Source organism: Chelonoidis abingdonii, chromosome 3, assembly GCF_003597395.2.
Source record: "Chelonoidis abingdonii isolate Lonesome George chromosome 3, CheloAbing_2.0, whole genome shotgun sequence".
NCBI classification, from domain to species: domain Eukaryota; kingdom Metazoa; phylum Chordata; order Testudines; family Testudinidae; genus Chelonoidis; species Chelonoidis abingdonii.
Window position 1 is genome coordinate 64,701,030 of NC_133771.1, and position 19,197 is coordinate 64,720,226.

General features: G+C 43.1%; 1 protein-coding gene across 1 annotated transcript in view; it reads left to right on the forward strand.

Moving 5' to 3' along the window:
• The window catches only part of SH3BGRL2 (SH3 domain binding glutamate rich protein like 2), a 53,429-nt gene that overhangs the window by 24,337 nt on the left and 9,895 nt on the right, over positions 1-19,197 (forward strand). Inside the window, exon 2 of the mRNA XM_032774988.1 lies at positions 3,016-3,201. Within this exon, the coding sequence (XP_032630879.1) occupies positions 3,016-3,201 (186 nt within the window). The remainder of the gene's footprint in view (positions 1-3,015; positions 3,202-19,197) is intronic.

Here is a 19,197-nt window from a genome sequence, read left to right on the forward strand (position 1 = left end):
CCCGGAGGCCAATACTGTCGATTTGCGGCCACACTAACCCTAATCCGATATGGTAATACCGATTTTAGCGCTACTGCTCTCGTTGGGGAGGAGTACAGAAATCGATTTAAAGAGCCCTTTATATCGATATAAAGGGCCTCGTAGTGTGGACGGGTATAGCGTTAAATCGGTTTAATGCTACTAAAATCAGTTTAAACGTGAAGTGTAGATCAGGCCTTTGTGTGCAGTATATTGAGGTCCTTGGATAAAAGATGGTGCAGAAGGGTGAAGCTTTATCATCCTGATGTTGTATGATCACAAGCTAGGCTCATCAAGTCTGACAGCTGTCAGTACTACTCTACCACGCTGCACTGAGAGATGTCTCAGGATGCACCAGGCTATTGGGGAAACCTCTACATGTATTCCCTACTAACCCAGTTAACTCTCCTTTATCCTACAAAATCAGGATAAGGAAAGGAGGTAAGTTCTCTGCCTCCTGGAAATCTGGAGGTGGGAACAAGCCATTCATTCCACTGAAAACAATAGGAGCCAAGTCACTAGGCCATCTTTCTCCATTCTCACTTCAGTAAACATAGGGGAGGGCAAAGTAAAGGTAGAGTGGACTTGTTGGAAATGACAAGTTCCTGTGAGGACGGGGGTGACCTAGCTTGGTTCTTGTTGGGTTTCGCTGAATCATTGGGTGAATCTGATCATGTTTTGGGTTAACAAAACTTTCACACGGCTCTAAATAGCTTGTATGTATTCATTTTGTTAGATTCTCTTTGAAGTATCTTTTAGAAATAGTACATGTGACTTAGCAGTGGATGCCTTCTCATTTGCTATAATAAATCAATAAAAAAGGTGAACAAGAAATAAGAATCTTGACATTTCAGTTCCCCGTTGCAAAAGCTCCAGCTATCAGATGAGCAGTTTTACCAACAGATGAGTGACAAACTACATAATTACAGCAGTTCTGTGCATATTTACATAACACACAATACAGCAGTTGAGGATCTGATTAACTCTAAGCTGCAATTGTCAGTAGTCTGAGAGCAAGTGTCCAAGACTAGTGGAAATTGTCAGGCAGAATGAACATTGTGGAATGGGAAGGAATTTTATTTTTAAAAGTCTTTCATTGCACATGCAGAACTTCCAAGGAAAACCCTCCTGCAATAATCATCCTTCTCTGCACATCTTTACTTGAGCAAATATAATAAAATGGCCAGTATTAAGAAAATCTCAATCTCCATTTCAGACTGAAGTTGTCTCTCATCTTCTATTGTAAGTTACTGAGGATAAGAACTCTTTCTCTCACTTCTACAGTCACAATAGGATTCTGTTGAGTTTAACATCATAGTACAAGAAGTCATTTTACTTTCAGCATTGGGCTTTAATTAGCAGAAAAACTCTGGTAATTATGATAATTGAGCTACTACTGGTAATCCTTGTATTTTCTGCATACAGTTTTAGAAGATAAGTTTGGTATGAGAGTGATTGATCTTTCATAATGTGCATTGTATCAAAAATCAGTATGGCATACGTAAAAGAAGGAACCAACCACTGAAAGAAACACAAATTTATTGAATAACTGGTTAAGTTACAAGGAATAGACATTTAGGAGCCAATCAGTTTCCTTCTGCAGCAGAGCACATAAATGTTCAGACATTTTAGAACTACATTGTTTTGCAGAAATTGGACCAAACCCTCTTGGAGTTATCCATGGTCTTTGTTTCAAAGAGGACATAATTATTTTGCCACTGGAAGTCATCTGAATATGAATTTTTACTGTAATCTGTAATAAATTTCACAGGAGATTATTTTTGTGATCTGATGTATCAAATGGATCCAATATGAAGAGTGGTGTGACAAATACAGCTAGTACATGCACTTGAAAAACTAATGGTTTTTAAATACTGTCTGGGTCCTATGATACCCAAAGGTAACATCCATCAACTTGTAATTTAAACCAACCAGCAAGTGGATAGATCTTGCTCCACAGTATTTTTATACCGTAAAATTCTTAAATATAAGTTTATCTCTAAACAGTATGGCTGGGAAACATGTTTGAGTAGTCATAGAGAAAACAGTGTGTAGCCCCTTTTGGGTGGAATGTGCATTAGTAGAAGGATCTGGGACGTCCTGGAAATAGCGTGAAACTGGTTGTAATGCAGAACTGATCCTGGCCGAATTAGGAAGCCCGAGGGCTTCCCTCAATCTCGAAGACTCATGGCTATGTCTTAACTGCAAAAAGGTGTATTTTTACAGTTATTCCTTTTATACAAAATGCCTATGAAGACAGGGCACACGCAGTTTTTTAACCCCAATGTAACTAGTTAAGGGGAACACTGGGAGGGGGGTACAGTGGTATAGAGTTGACATTGACTAGCTACATCAGGGTAAAAACTACCTGTGTGCTGTTTCTGCTAGGAATTTATGTCAAGATAACAATCTCTATTAACCCCCCACTCAAAACAAGCCCCCCACAATGCACCTCCCCCCTTTTTTTCAGTGAAGACAAAGCTGGTGTGAGACAAGACCATCCCCATCTCAAAGCATGTGCACATGTTCTGTATGAACCTGAGAAATGAATAAACTGTGTTCAGGAAACCCACAGCCACATTTTAAAAGGCATGTAGACACTTTGGAAAATCTTCCTAGGTGCCTATCTGCATCTTCAGCTGCCTAAAGACCTTTAAAATGTAGCCAGTAATGCATGGTGAATCTGCAAACCAGCTACCCTTTTATCTTTGACTTATTTGGAGTACCAGCCAGGTGTTCCTCTATCACAGGCATCTTTAAAAAAAATAAAAACAACCCAAAACTAACCCTCCCCCCCCAAAAAAACAAACAGCCAACCACCTAGAAATGAGGCAGAAGTTTGTGGACTTTTGTAATTTGTACATAAAGAAACTGCAGTGTTGAGTCACATAATTTTAATTTAGAAATATTTGACTTCCTTATTGAACTTTCTGATCTTTGAGTAAAAAATAGACAAGCATATTCAGGCTGTGTATTTTCTCTCTCTCTTTCTCTCAGATAAAGAAGAGGCAGCAAGATGTGGTACGATTTCTGGAAGCCAACAGAATAGATTTTGAAGAGGTGGATATCACCATGTCAGAGGAAAAAAGACAATGGATGTATAAAAATATTCCTGAGGAAAGACAGCCTGCACAGGGCAATCCACTGCCACCCCAGATATTTAATGATGATCAGTACTGTGGAGTAAGTAGCTTTGAGGTCCAGACTGATTACATTAAGTTAGTGTTGACCACTGAAATACAAAGACATTAGTATCAAACTAGTGCAAAAAGTGGAGAGTTGGGGCTTGTGTGTGTGTGTATGTATATATATATAATATACATGGCAGCTCTTCATTTCTTGCTTTTTCAATTCCTTGACCAGTGCATCCTTTGGGTGGTGGGGTGTGCATATTGGCTGATTGGGAGATCAATAGGTTTGACTGTTGGATGACATGTCCCCAGAGACATAACTGGAGGCACACAGGGGTAGTGTTTGTGGGTTGATGCAGCGGGGGGGTGGATGACGGAAACATTTGGGAGTTAGCTTGGAGTGGTTGCCTGGTTTATAGGGTGCAATGGGTTAACGCAGGTGGCTGTCTGGTGAAGGTGGGTAACAAGCATGTCTGTACAGTATCTGGGAAATGATTCAACCCTTAATCTAACAGATGGGGTGGTGGAAAGGTTTGTTGCAGTTAATAGATGAGAGAGCTTCATTGTATGGGGAAGAAGGGTAACAGTAGTTGCTTTTCAGCCATATCATGTGTGGCTCATTGTCTGTTCCTAGTTATTTGCAATGGGGTAGCTCTAATCCCAGCTGTGTGAATTGTGTCCAAGTAGTGCAGTGTGCAACAGGTCCATTGGAAGGGATAAGCATGTATTTTTCACATGTTCCTAGGACATGAGGGGATACTTGTGGCCGTCTCACTTATGTACATTAGAACTTCTACAAAAGTACAAAATTTGGTTAATTTGGGGAAGGGATCTAAAATTTTTGGGGATGCCAATTTGTGCATCTTTTTTTGAGTTGCTTTTGTTAGTGCATTTAAGCATGTTTGGAATTAGCTAGTTATTATAAAACATAAGTTGTGTTTAACTAGATGGAAAGAGTCTCCCATGTATCATGAAAATCATCTTGTTACTTTATCTGTGCAGTTGATTTCTGTTTTGGTTGAGCAGACCTAATTCTGTTACTGTTGCTAGACTGCACAATCCGTGTGAACAGCTTTAAAGAGTGGCTTTACTTTGAAAAGAGACTTGGACTATGTCTTTGCTGATAAAAAGATGTTTGCACCATAAGATAACTAACACACATTAGCAATGCTGCTGTAAAAACATAATGGAGACAAGCCACTTTAGTTTTATGGGGAGGTAAAGTAGGCAAGATCAAGGGGTGGGAGGGAAGGGAGGTGTATAGTGCTGACCTTGCTTAGCAACCTCCCAGTAAACACTGTAAGTGTCTTGTCTCCACTTGGGATTTTATAGTGAGCTAGCTGTTGTGTGTTTAGTTTTCTTGCTGTCAAAACACACACACTTTAATGCAAGTGAAGACAAAACCTTAGTGAAAAGGGCAGTATAGGGTTCAATGTTTTTTGTGTCATAGTGATTTCTAAATCCAATGTGCTCAACTTACAAAGGTCTGCTTGTTTTTCCAACTGCCAGGTCTGCAAACTCAACATGGCATCAAGAAGCTAACCTGGGTATTTTTTCCTCTAGCTTAGGCATTATCATCAGCAATAAAAACTATATAGGCCAGATCTGCTTGTGGCTAGCTGTGCAACCCTCTTATCTGATTCCTTGGATTGTCTTTTCTTTATGCATTTGGGTGAGACTAAAAAAAGCTAACCAGATGCAGGTTTTTTAGATTGATTCACTAGGGTTGCACATGTGGGCACGGTTCTACAACTGGACCCAGCTGATCACGTATAAGCCACTATAGACACAAGGTCACTTGCACAGAAGTGTAGGTTCTATAGTGATAATTGGTAAAAAGTAATGTGGGCTTTCCCCCCTGCCCCTTGGTAAAAATCAGCAGATATGACTATGAATACACACTGGAACTAGACCTGCTAAGTAGGAAGGTGGCTTTTGAAGTAGTCACTTTTCAGAGTATAATTGCTCTGTAAAGGAAATATTTATTCAGTGTTTACATTAGATAGCTAGGAGATTAAAGTGGCTGAAGCAAACCAATGAATGATCTCTTCTGGTATGCATCCGATGAAGTGGGTATTCACCCACGAAAGCTCATGCTCCAGTACGTTTGTTAGTCTATAAGGTGCCACAGAATTCTTTGCTGCTCTTCTGGTATGCTGTCTCTAACCATACCTAATGCTGAGTGGTTCACAAAATGCAAAACAAACATAACACACCTAATTGCACAGTATAATACCGTACTACCACCTGCTGATTAGCTCCTGCCCTCAAGCATGAAGACTCCAAGCCCTTGTAATTGTGTCTGAGTTAGTTTAACTGCAGATGTCCTCATAGATCTGCCGAGTGCTATTTCAGTCTTTCTGCAATCTCTGCCTCACAATTGCTCCGTAGTGAGCTCCATTAGTGAGATGTTGCAATAACAGTGCCTATAGTCTGAAAGTAAAATTCTCAGACTGACGGCGGCCATAAAGCCACATCAACATGAATCATTTAACTAACAGTCCAGTTTTGGTGCCAGTGCTTCTTAATACTTTATCAGAGGGGTAGCCGTGTTAGTCTGGATCTGTAAAAGCAGCAAAGAATCCTGTGGCACCTTATAGACTAACAGACGTTTTGATTAGGTGTTTTGATTAAAAAAACAAAACAAAAACATTTTAAAATAGGGAATTCCACTGTGTTTGGTTATCTAAAGAAGAGCAGGCTTTGAACTCTTCTCGCTCTGCCTGTCTCCCCCTCCCAACCATTCTAGGGGGAAAGTTTAAGTAACTAAAAACACTTTTTTTAAAGCAATTCTAAAAACTTTTTTTGCATTTAACAAAAATCAGTTGCAGAGACAAGTCTCTAAATTGGTCAATATAGAAGTTTTAGAACAAGGATTATAATACTTAAAATTTCAATGGTGCTTCTTATTTTAATCCCTGATTAAAACAGACTACCGTTGCTTTTATTTGAGCAATAAAATGTTCCTGCTAAGTAGGCCAGGCCTTAGTTGCCAGTGTTTTGGCTCCTGAAATACTGATCTGTATAATTACATTATTCTTACCATTGGCTGTCAGCATGCTACTTGGCTGTCCTTGATTTATCAGCACTCACCTGTGCAACAGATATCACAATTTTTTCTGGGCTGTCTGTTTCTGCCTGCTCAAAGAACAAATGTTCTGATGAGCCAAGTGAAGGCAAGAGGATTCTGTAAATCACATTTTAAGGTTATGCCTGTAATGTTTCCAAACATTGCTGAGCTCCAGTGGAATAAGAAGACAGTGCAGGAAGATAATAAATCTCCTGAAGAAAATGTTGTTTTAAAAGCAAGATAAAAATTCAGAAAGTTGAATTTAGTGTTCATGAGCTCCAAAACAAAATTAATTGATTACAGAAAACTTTCATGATTCTATCATTCATAGTGTGTATCACTATTATACACACACGGAATGCTGTAGTGTGGTACTATAAAAGTGAAACCACTTTGTAGTTATGATTGCTGGTAAGCCTTTATTGTATACCACACTATCAGGTATTCTGGTATGGTAGAAATTTAAACAACAACTGTTCAGGGCTGTTAGCCGTAAAAACCTCCAGAAATGACCTAAAATTACTCTTCTATATCTAAAAATGTCCTGGCTTTAAAATCAGACACCAGGCCCTCTTAGGGTTAGAATTTTGGATTGTACTGGGAAGCTGGACATCTTCCCTTTCCCAATGAAATAAAACTCCATTTTCTAACTGCAGGGCTGCAAATCAAAACTTTGAAGTAATGACATTTTAACGTACAGTACAGAAAACCTGTTACTGGTGCAGGAATGAATTTTGCTTGTCTTATGTCTCAAGTGGAAGCATCTTTTCCTTTTTCCTGGGGGGGTGTGGGAGCTGAGGAGGAAATGTTTCTATGGCAGGTTTTTCCTTTAAAAACAAACAAACAAAAACCAGAGTGGTTTCTTGGAAGCTGCTGAGGAAGGTTAGTATGGAGTAAGTCCTGAGGAAATGATTGCCAGGCAGAGAGCGATGGAGGCACTCATAAGTGCATGATAAAGATTCATAGAAATGTAGAGCTGGATGGAACCTTGAAAGGTCATCAGATCCAGCCTCCTGTCCTGAGGCCAGGTAAACCTAGGTCATTCCTGACTGGTGTGTGTTCAACTTGTTCTTAAAAACCGCCAATGATGCAGATTCCACTGTCTCCCTTGGAAGCCTATTCCAGAGCTTAACTACCCTTAGAGTTAGAAAGTTTTTGCCTAATATCTAACCTAAATCTTTCTTGCTGCAAATCAAGCCCATTACTTCTTGTCCTATTATCAACGGATGTATTTTTTTTTTATCACCTGGCTCTTCAGTTTGTCACATAAGTTTCAGCTAGACCTGGCCAGAAAATTTTCATCAAAATTTTTTTTTCAACAAAATGCCACTTTTGTTGAAATTAGAAACATTTTGAAAAGTGTCAATTTTGACTAACATCTGCTGACATTTCTTTTTCAAAATGAAAGATATTTCATCTCGGAAAGACTTCATTTTGGGGATTTCCAATATTTTGTTTTGAAATTTTTAAAAGTATTTTTATGCTACTGCTGAAACTGACATTGTAGTTGAAATATTCAATTTTTATTTTAAATATCATGAGGACCAAAAACAAATTTCAAAATGTCATAATTTTACCACAAACCAGAAATTCAGTTTTGACCAGCTCTAGAATCAGCTCCATCAGACTATGTACATTTATACTAAAGAGAGAAATAAAATAGAGTATTTGCCAAAATACAGTATTTGCCAAAGGAGAAGCCAGTCAGGACACAGACAATCACTGTGGCACTAATCTTCCTAGCTCATTATTAACTTGAAAATCTCATGTTAGTGTGTTTGAATGAACTTAGAAAGGTTCATACGTTTAAGACAGATTTATAGATAAATTCTATCTGTCAGAATTGTGTTTTTCTTCCTTATTTAGAAGTATTTCAATAACCAAATCAATAAACCTGCATTGGTGTTACATGTCAGAAGTGGAAAGAGGACTTGGGAAAACTTCAAGGATCCCCCTCAGAGTTTTTGCCCTTTTCTCTCCACAGGGACTGAGATTAGTGGATTTGCATAGGAGACAGGGTATGAGATCGTCAAACCCTACAGAGCTAGAAGATCTGCAAGGAAAGCAAGCTCCATCCCTTTAGAGTTGGAGGCATCCAAGGAGAAGGATTGTCTTTGCATATACGTCTATGCACCACCTCCTCACTTCTGCTGAGCCACTCTGCCTCAGGAGCTGGTATGGGAGGATGTTCTAGTAGTGGTTAGGACACTAGCCTGGGACTTGGGAGTTCCAGGTTACTCACTCCACCACAGACTTCCTATGTGACTTTGGGCTAAATTCACAAAGGAACTTAAGCGTGGTGATGCTGAGTGTTGCCACGCCTAATTTTTAGACACCTAGAAAAATCGCTGGGTTTCGCAATACTGCTGCGTCATCTTGGGATTGATGTCAGGCTGTCAAGTCTATAATTATCTAGCTCATCCCATTTATTTCTTTCAGTATCGGCACAACATTTGCTTTCTGTGTGGGATCAAAACCTGCAATGCTTTTCCTATTGTTGGCTAAGGCTTTTTTTTTTTTTTTTTTTTTTTTTTTTTTAAATAAAGTCCTTTATTTGTAAATGTCTCATTGAACAATCTCTTATGCAAACTGTGCCAGCAGCAGGCTGCCCCTTTCAGGCCAGACAAGGAGAGTCTGTAACTATCCCTGCAGTCTTTACAACTTTATAGAGAAGGAAAGGTTTCACTGGATAGTGCTAAAGTTACAGCAGATGCCCACTGACCATCCTAGGAAATGGCTTATTTTAATAGCTTTATATAGTTATTTCAGGTTTTAATCTTTCATGCTTAACTAACTCATTTTGTCTGAGAGGCTAACCAGCTGCATTCTCTGAAGTTCTTTTGTTCTGCCACTTTTGAATTAAGGGCTGAAATGGTCTCCCATAATTCAAAAATAAATTTAGCAATTAGCTTTCAGTAAAACAGACAAACTGCTGGCATGAGACTAAGCATGGGACACTTCAGATTAAAAGGATAAAAAACAGGTAATTATAATGGAGATCTGAATGTTTAACTATTTTTTGCTAGCGTGAGAGGCACGGAGTACCCAATATCCTTGGACTGCAATCTAAATTTGCATTATTATGAACATTAGAAAATCTCCATCTTGTCTGTTAATGTGGGGAATCATAATGTCCAAGTAGCAGTCCTTTCTTAAGATTGCAAAATACCCATAAAGCACCACAGCCACCCCTGTTCTCAGCCCTTAAGGCTACAATAAATTTCATCTAATACAGTAACTGTAAGTCTAGGGGGGAAAATAACTGGGAATGGCTAGGCAAGAATATAACTTTTCTATTACCACACCACACCTATTAATTCCCACATTGGATCTAATGGGAGATGGGTTAACGCTACCCCAACCAGTATCAGGATAGTGCAGCTTCATTATTAGATTAAAACTATTTAAATGGAAAGGTATTTCAAAGGCAAAGCTCAGTAATATCTCTGCATTACTGATTATTTTTAATTCAGGACTAGATTCTTCCTACCCACCTCCACTGCAATTAGTTGCACTACTCATGCAATAAGACACTAGTCAGCACAATTAAGAGCAGCAGAATCTGGCCCTGAATAAATCCCTTATAATAGCTAACACACTGCAGTGGAGTATCAAAAATCAAGGTTTTGACTTGCGTGCTCTCAGTGGAGAATTGTTAAGTTAAATGGTGTCCACCTTTCAGACCAAATGCTTTTTTGACTAAATGCTGCTTATAGGAAAGACCAAAGTGATACCGTCCTTATTTTGCAGAGAAATTTAACTTGTAAAGCCAAAAAGAATTAGGCCACCCCACACACCGCTGAGTAACTTCTGTCAAAAGGTACATACGCAACACAAAGCCAGTACTGCTGCCATTGAAGGCTTTGTTGCCAAGGTTGCTTTTCTATTTCTCTGTACCCCTGCATCCCTGAACTCCACTGAGAGATGAGCTTGACATCCCTCATGCTCTAGATAGGCTTTTAGTAGTGATAAAACAAATCTAATTATGAAATCACCAGGATCACGTGAGTCCAAGATTTTGAAATCACTTACTACCATCTCTATTGAATGTCTTTTCTAAATGAACAATTAAGACTCAAAGAAAAATTATTACAACAATCTGCAACCCTCCTCACTTTTTTTGTCCTATACCTGGAGAGGAGATAAAGGGCCCTTTCACCTTGAATGGTCTCTGAGAATATGGGAAAGGCAAGGTGAATGAGGTAATGTCTCTCTCACCAACAGAAGTTGGTCCAATAACAGATAAGCTTTAAAATTTACGCTGAATATCAGAATATCCCAGAGCCCAGTGGTTAAGGCACTCACCTGAGAGGTGGCTGCTCCTCCTGCCTGGTATGTTGTGTAAGCTCACCTATAGGGGCCTGACCCGGTAGGTGAACTCTGAGCTCACCCTACTAGATTGGGCCCTGCAGATGAGTTAGGTATGGGAATGCCTATCTTTTCCCTATTTGTGAATCACTTTGGGGCTTAGGCATCTAGACGTCTGACATTGGGCTGCATTCACAAACATGAGTGCCTAGGGAACTTTTTACTGCAAAAACTGTCGAGCAAGTTTAGGCTCCTACACGGTTGAGCAGCAGCTGAAGCGGGCGTTTTCTGACTCCTAGTAGGGGCTGATTCTGGGATTTAGGCACCCAAATTGGCAGTTAGGTGCTTAAATCCTTTTGTGAATCTAGCCCATAGTCCCTCTGTGTCTCAGTTCCCTGTAAAATAAGGATATTAGCACTTCCCTAACTCACAGGGGTGATGTGAGGATAAATGCATCCAAGATTGTGAGGTGCTCAGAACTATGGCAGGGGTCAGCAACCTTTCAGAAGCGGTGTGTCGAGTCTTCATTTATTCACTCTAATTTAAGGTTTTGTGTGCCAGTAATACATTTTAATGTTTTTATGAAGGTCTCTCTCTGTAAGTCTATATATTATATAACTAAACTAGTGTTGTATTGTAAAATAAATTGGGTTTTCAAAATGTTTAAGAAGCTTCATTTAAAATGAAATTAAAATGTTGATCTTACACTGCCAGCCCGCTCAGCCTGCTGCTGGTCTGGGGTTCTGTTCACCTAGGCCGGCAGCGGGCTGAGCGCGGCCTGTGGCCAGGACCCCGGCTGGCAAGGGTCTGTCAGACCACACCCCCTATCTAAGGCTCCCTGTTCCTTGTCCCCAGACTGGACTCTACCTCCTACCTGTCCCCTGACTGCCCCAACCCTCCTCCCGCGGGCAGCGTTGGCTCCACGGGAGGCAGACACGCTCCCTGCTCAACGGAGGGCGGGGCTGTGTGCTCCCCTGGAGCAGCGTATCGAGCTCTGTGTGAGCCTCATGGTAGGCCCGGGTGGGATAAGGGGTGAGGGCAGTTAGGAGATAGGGAGCAGGGTGGTTGGATGGGGGAGGTTAGAGGTGTGGGGGTTGGATGGGGCATGGAGTCCGGGGTTTGTGAGGGCAGGGGGTGAATAGGGGTCAGGGCAGTCAGGGGACCGGAGCAAGGGGGTCCTGGCGGGGGAAGTAGAGGTGGGGGGGTCTCTGGAGGGGGTGGTCAGGGACAAGGAGTTGGGTGTGGTGGTATGTTATGAGTTGGGAGTTCTGGGGTCCTGTAGGAGGCAGGGGTGTGGAAAGGGGTTGGGGCAGGTAGGGAGTTGGGGGGTCAGATGGATTGGGAGTCTGGGGTCCCGTCAGGGGGCAGGGGTGGTTGGCTGGATAGCATGGGTGTCCCAGGGGTCTGGCTGGGACAGGGCTGTGGATAAGGGTTGGGGCAGCCAGGGGACAGGTGTCCCAGAGTCCAGTCTGGGACAAGGAACAGGGAGGCTAGATAGGGGGTGGGGTCCCAGGAGGGGTAGTCAGGGGACAAGGAGCAGCGGGGTTGAGAGTTATTAGGGGGCAGTCACCCACACTCTTCCCGAGCCCCCCCCCACACACACCCTCTGCCCTGAAGCCCGCACCCCCAGCCCTGCCCTGAGCCTGTACCTTCCTCATACATACCCAGCCCTCTGCTTGACTCCTTCATCCCCCCTACCCGCAACCCTAGCCCTGACTCTGGCACCCCCACCCATACCCAGCGCCCCCTCTGCCCTGACACCTACACCCCTCACTAACCCAGGCCTCAGCCTTGACTCCAGCCCGCCCCCACGCCTCTGGGTCCTGGCCGCCAGCCCCACACCAGCCCGCTGCTGGTCTGGGGTTCTGGCTGATGGACCCTGCCACGGTGGTCCGGCCACAGGCCGCGCTCAGCCCGCTGCCGCCTAGGTGAACAGAACCCAGACCAGCAGCAGGCTGAGCGGCTGGCAGTGTAAGATCAACATTTTATTTCATTTTAAATGAAGCTTCTTAAAACATTTTGAAACCCAATTTATTTTACAATACAACACTAGTTAGTTATATAATATAAGACTCTACAGAGAGAGACCTTCATAAAAACATTAAAATGTATTACTGGCACACGAAAACCTTAAATTAGAGTGAATAAATGAAGACGCGACACCACCCTTCTGAAAGTTGCTGACCCCTGCCATAGTTCTGAGCACCTCACAATCTTGGATGCATTTATCCTCACATCACCCTGTGAAGTTAGGGAAGTGCTAATATCCTTATTTTACAGGGAACTGAGACACAGAGGGACTGATGGGCTAGATTCACAAAAGGATTTAAGCACCTAACTGCCAATTGGGTGCCTAATCCAGCATCAGCCCTACTAGGAGTCAGAAAACGCCCGCTTCAGCTGCTGCTCAACCGTGTAGGAGCCTAAACTTGCTCGACAGTTTTGCAGTAAAAAGTTCCCTAGGCACTCATGTTGTGAATGCAGCCAATGTCAGACGTCTAGATGCTAAGCCCACAAAGTGATCACAATAGGGAAAAGATAGGCATTCCCATACCTAACTCATCTGGGCCCAATCTAGTAGGGTGAGCTCAGAGTTCACCTCCGGGTCAGGCCCATAGTGAGCTTACACAACATACAGGCGGAGGAGCAGCCACCTCTCAGGTGAGTGCCTTAACCACTGGCTCTGGATATTCTGATATTCAGCGTAATTTTAAAGCTATCTGTTTTGACCACTTCTGTTTGGTGAGAGAGACATTACCTCATTCACCTTGCTTTCCCATATTCTCAGAGCCATTCAAGGTGAAAGGGCCCTTTATCTCCTCTCCAGGTATAGACAAAAAGTGAGGAGGGTTGCAGATTGTTGTAATAATTTTTCTTTGAGTCTTAATTGTTCATTTAGAAAAGACATTCAATAAGATGTGAGTAAGTGATTCATTCTTGGACTCACGTGATCCTGGTGATTCATAATTAGTTTGTTTTATCACTACTAAAAGCCTATCTAGAGCATGAGGGATGTCAAGCTCATCTCTTGGAAAGGTATTTCAAAGGCAAAGCTCGTAAATCTCTGCATATACTGATTATTTTTAATTCAGGACTAGATCTTCCTACCACCTCACTGCAATTAGTTGCACTACTCATGCAATAAGACACTAGTCAGCACAATTAAGAGCAGCAGAATCTGGCCCTGAATAAATCCCTTATAATAGCTAACACACCTGCAGTGGAGTATCAAAAATCAAGGTTTTGACTTGCGTGCTCTCAGTGGAGAATTGTTAAGTTAATGGTGTCACCTTTCAGACCAAATGCTTTTTTGACTAATGCTGCTTATAGGAAAGACCAAAGTGATACCGTCCTTATTTGCAGAGAAATTTAACTGTAAAGCCAAAAAGAATTAGGCCACCCCACACACCGCTGAGTAACTTCTGTCAAAAGGTACATACGCAACACAAAGCCAGTACTGCTGCATTGAAGGCTTTGTTGCAAGGTTGCTTTTCTATTTCTCTGTACCCTGCATCCCTGAACTCCACTGAGAGATGAGCTTGACATCCCTCATGCTCTAGATAGGCTTTTAGTAGTGATAAAACAAATCTAATTATGAAATCACCAGACACGTGAGTCCAAGATGAAATCACTTACTACATCTCTATTGAATGTCTTTCTAAATGAACAATTAAGACTCAAAGAAAAATTATTACAACATCTGCAACCTCCTCACTTTTTTGTCTATACCTGGAGAGGAGATAAAGGGCCCTTTCACCTTGAATGGTCTCTGAGAATATGGGAAAGCAAGGTGAATGAAGGTAATGTCTCTCTCACCAAACGAAGTTGGTCCAATAACAGATAAGCTTTTAAAATTTACGCTGAATATCAGAATATCCCAGAGCCCAGTGGTTAAGGCACTCACCTGAGAGGTGGCTGCTCCTCCGCCTGTATGTTGTGTAAGCTCACTATAGGGGCCTGACCCGGTAGGTGAACTCTGAGCTCACCCTACTAGATTGGCCCAGATGAGTTAGGTATGGGAATGCCTATCTTTTCCCTATTTGTGAATCACTTGTGGGCTTAGCATCTAGACGTCTGACATTGGCTGCATTCACAACATGAGTGCCTAGGAAACTTTTTACTGCAAAAACTGTCGAGCAAGTTTAGGCTCCTACACGGTTGAGCAGCAGCTGAACGGGCGTTTTCTGACTCCTAGTAGGGGCTGATTCTGGATTAGGCACCCAATTGGCAGTTAGGTGCTTAAATCCTTTTGTGAATCTAGCCATAGTCCCTCTGTGTCTCAGTTCCCTGTAAATTAAGGATATTAGCACTTCCCTAACTCACAGGGTGATGTGAGGATAAATGCATCCAAGATTGTGAGGTGCTCAGAACCTTGGCAGGGTCAGCAACGTTTCAGAAGCGGTGTGTCGAGTCTTCATTTATTCACTCTAATTAAGGTTTGTGTGCCAGTAATACATTTAATGTTTTTATGAAGGTCTCTCTCTGTAGAGTCTTATATTTATATAACTAAACTAGTGTTGTATTGTAAAATAATTGGGTTTTCAAATGTTTAGAAGGCTTCATTAAAATGAAATAAAAATGTTGATCTTACACTGCCAGCCCGCTCAGCCTGCTGCTGGTCTGGGTTCTGTTCACCTAGGCGGCAGCGGGCTGAGCGCGGCTGTGGCGGACCACCGCTGGCAGGGTCCTCAGCCAGAACCCCAGACCAGCAGCGGGCTGTGTGGGGCGGCGGCCAGGACCAGGGGCTGGGGGCAGGGGCTGGAGTCAAGGCTGAGGCCTGGGTAGTGAGGGGTGTAGGTGTCAGGGCAGAGGGGCGTGGGTATGGGTGGGGGTGCCAGAGTCAGGGTAGGTTGCGGGTAGGGGGGGATGAAGGAGTCAAGCAGAGGGCTGGGTATGTATGAGGAAGGTACAGGGCTCAGGGCAGGGGCTGGGGGGTGCGGGCTCAGGGCAGAGGGTGTGTGTGGGGGGGGGCTCAGGGAGAGTGCTGGGTGACTGCTCCCCTATAACTCTCAACCCCGCTGCTCCTTGTCCCCTGACTACCCCTCCTGGGACCCCACCCCCTATCTAGCCTCCCTGTTCCTTGTCCAGACTGGACTCTGGGACACCTTCCCCTGCTGCCCCAACCCTTATCCACAGCCCTGTCCCAGCCAGACCCCTGGACACCCATGCTATCCACAACCACTCCCTGCCCCCTGACGGGACCCCAGAACTCCAATCATCTGACCCCCCAACTCCCTACCTGCCCCAACCCTTTCCACACCCTGCCTCCTGACAGGACCCCAGAACTCCCAACTCATAAACCCCCCAACTCCTTGTCCCTGACCACCCCTCCAGAGACCCCCCCACCTCACTTCCCCCGCCAGGACCCCTTGCTCCGGTCCCCTGACTGCCCTGACCCCTATTCACCCCCTGCCCTCACAAACCCCGGACTCCATGCCCCATCCAACCCCCACACCTCTAACCTCCCCCATCCAACCACCTGCTCCCTACTCCTAACTGCCCTCACCCCTTATCCCACCCGGGCCCTTACCATGAGGCTCACACAGAGCTCGATACGCTGCTCCAGGGGAGCACACAGCCCCGCCCTCCGTTGAGCAGGGAGCGTGTCTGCCTCCCGTGGAGCCAACGCTGCCCGCGGGAGCGCGCAGCCCGATCCGCAGAGCACTGCGCGCCGCGGCCGGGCTGCAGGGGAGGGGAGAAGGTGGGGCACGGGCAGGCAGCTTGCTGCGCTCGGCCCCGGAGCGCGGACCCCGCGGCTTGCCGTGCCGGGAGAGTGCGCCCATTTCCCGCCCCGTGCGCACGGCTATGCTTCTGCTCCCTGTCCCCGCGGGGGAAGTGGAGGCAGAGGAGAGCGCGCGGCGCTGGCAGGATTTTTAGTTGCATGCTGGAGTCCCGGCAGGCTCCAGCGTGCCATTAAAAATTGGCTTGCGTGCCGTTTTTGGCAGGCGTGCCATAGGTTGCCGACCCCTGTACTATGGTAATAAGGGCCATGTAAATATCTTAGAGCCTGGCCCTGGCTTATCAGGCAGTGTAAGGAAAAGATGGCAGAACAGTAATACCATTAGCATTTGAAAAGACTACGTGTTTGCTGCACATAGCAGCTGCTCCCCAGCTCTGCCTCTTCTCCATGCTGGCAGGATACCATTTACCCCAAAGCTCCTGGAGCTCCAAAAATGAGGGTGAGTAGAGAGAGAGCAGCTGTGGGCTCCACCTAGCTGTCACATTCCTTCCCTCTGCTATTCCCTCAGCCCATGGGTTGCTTTCAGAGACCTTCAGCCCCATGTTTCCCCTTTCTGTCTCCTGGAGAGGAGCAGGGTGAACTATCTGACAACCAACATATCTGTTCTTAAAGTGGAGAGACTCTTTCAACAAATCAGTTAAACAGAAAAATGCTACAAAAATAATCTGAGGACTTTTCCTTCCCCAGAGCACTTATTATTGAGATCAGTATTGTATTAATGTGGATGTTTATACAGGAAATACATTCCAATTTAATGCCATTATTTGTGGGGGGAGGGAGAAGGGAGGGGTTGTTTGATAAACTGTAGTGAATCGTGTGGTTTGAAGATGAAAATGGCTTGTGCTTTACTCTATAGACTCTGCTATATTTTTTGCAATCTAGCTCAGTTTGCTGTTGCTCAGTTCCATCATTTCCCCTCCTTCAGCAAATGCACAAAATCAAGGAATGAGTTTGTTCCTGCTGCTCCTTAGCTTTTTATACCTGGTAAACCAACTTCTTCTGGCAAAAGAATTGAGTCCCTGCAGAAGTAACTTTACATTCTGTTGAATTAAAAAAACAGAAGCAGGAGAAACTCTTGTATACTGCACTTATATTTAGATGAGGGCACTGTACTATGTGAAATAATTTAGGATCTTTTTTTTAAAATATAGTTACAAAAGATCATTTGAAGTAATACATTTGAAAATACATTTTGCATAATTTGTTAGATTTTTAATCTAGATTTTGTCCTGTGCAGATTATTTTTGATGTTTCACACAAGTACATCATCTTAAGCACAAAAGTCCAGAACTGTAATATTTATTCAGTACCCAATTACAAGCAGTTTACTGCACTTTCCAGGTGGAAGCCCCAAATTCTCTTTTCTTAAATGGAAAATAAATTCTGGTCAGTATGCCTAGGACAGAGGTTCCCAAAGTGTGGTATGTGTAGGTTTGATGTGAAGTGCATTGATGGAACAACAGTTTTTAAGAAGGTGGCACATAAATCAACAGAGTTTGGGAATCGCTGCCCTAGAGGATGCTTAAAAAAGACCATACATCTTAAAAACAAACAAACAAACAAAAAAAACCTTGAAGGGTTATGACTACTTCGGTGGCATAGTATTCTCTTAGGGGAGTACAGTATAGTGCTAGAAAGGATGAGCCCATTGACTATATTATAGTGGCAATTGAGGGGACTCAGTACTGCACAAGATTTGGGCCTAATAGAGTACTAGTATAATACCTAGAGGAAACCATGGCAGTCATTGATCAGTTTCCCGAAAACACTCTGAGTGATGGAATTATTAGAAGATGGTACACATATTTCAGTACATCATAATTCCATTTCTGTTTAAAGACAAGAAGGGAAAAAAGTATTTTCTAAGGGTTATCCTAGACCAAAGAGATTTACTCTATTTAAAAATTATGAAGGCGTTAATACAGTTTTGGGTACTATTCCTGCCCCTCATTTCCTTAGCCAGTTTTTGTGGTTTTATAATCACATTTTTCTATTCTTTAAATACTTTCCCTGTGTCTATGCGAAAGACCCACACAAACAGACAAGAGATTATCCAGGGGAACCATTAGTCATAAAGTAAACAAACTGGAAAAAAATTCCCTTTTCCTTTTTATAGTGCTCTGAAGTAACTTACACCAATATTGGGTAAAATGTTCTAAGAAAAAGTCTGGATTTTGTTGGTGGTGATGGGTTTTGTTTTTTTTTGTTTGTTTTTAATTCATCTCTTTTAAAGTTACAGCTAGTGTATTCAAATTATATACTTTTAGGGAAATTGTCATCATTTCAAATGTGTGCAAACACGCTAGTACTATGGGTAACATATCTTTAACAGCAGTCTTGGGTAAGAGGAAGGTTACCATAGTTCGTCATTCATCACCTATCTTTAAAACAAGACAACTGCCACCTTCCCAAAAGACACAGGCTTTGCATTTGTAATTTTAATTTAGTAATGATCTTATCAAAACAAATTCTCCCTACAGTGACAGCAGAATGCATTGGAGAGCACAGAGATCTGGGAGTCAAGAGACCCATGGTATTCCTGGCACTTCCACTGATGCAGGCCCCGATCCCACAATACATTCTGCATCAGTGGCCTCCTAAGCAGTCACGTTGAAGTCACGGGGGGGCACTGTGCTGAATCCATTGCAAGATTGGGGCCTTATTGTTTGATCTTGCACAGCCTCTTTGTGCTTCAGATCCTTATATTATAGATGGGGAACAATGATACTACTTCACTGGTCATTAAGTGCTGTGATATTTGAAGGCTGCTAGATAATGTTTTGTTGTTGCTGAATATATTATTGGTGGACATCAGTAAGGCCTGGTCTACGCTACAGCTTACTTATCAGAGAGGTAGCTATGTTAGTCTGGATCTGCAGAAAGCAACAGAGTCTCCTGTGGCACCTTATAGACTAAAAGATGTATTGGAG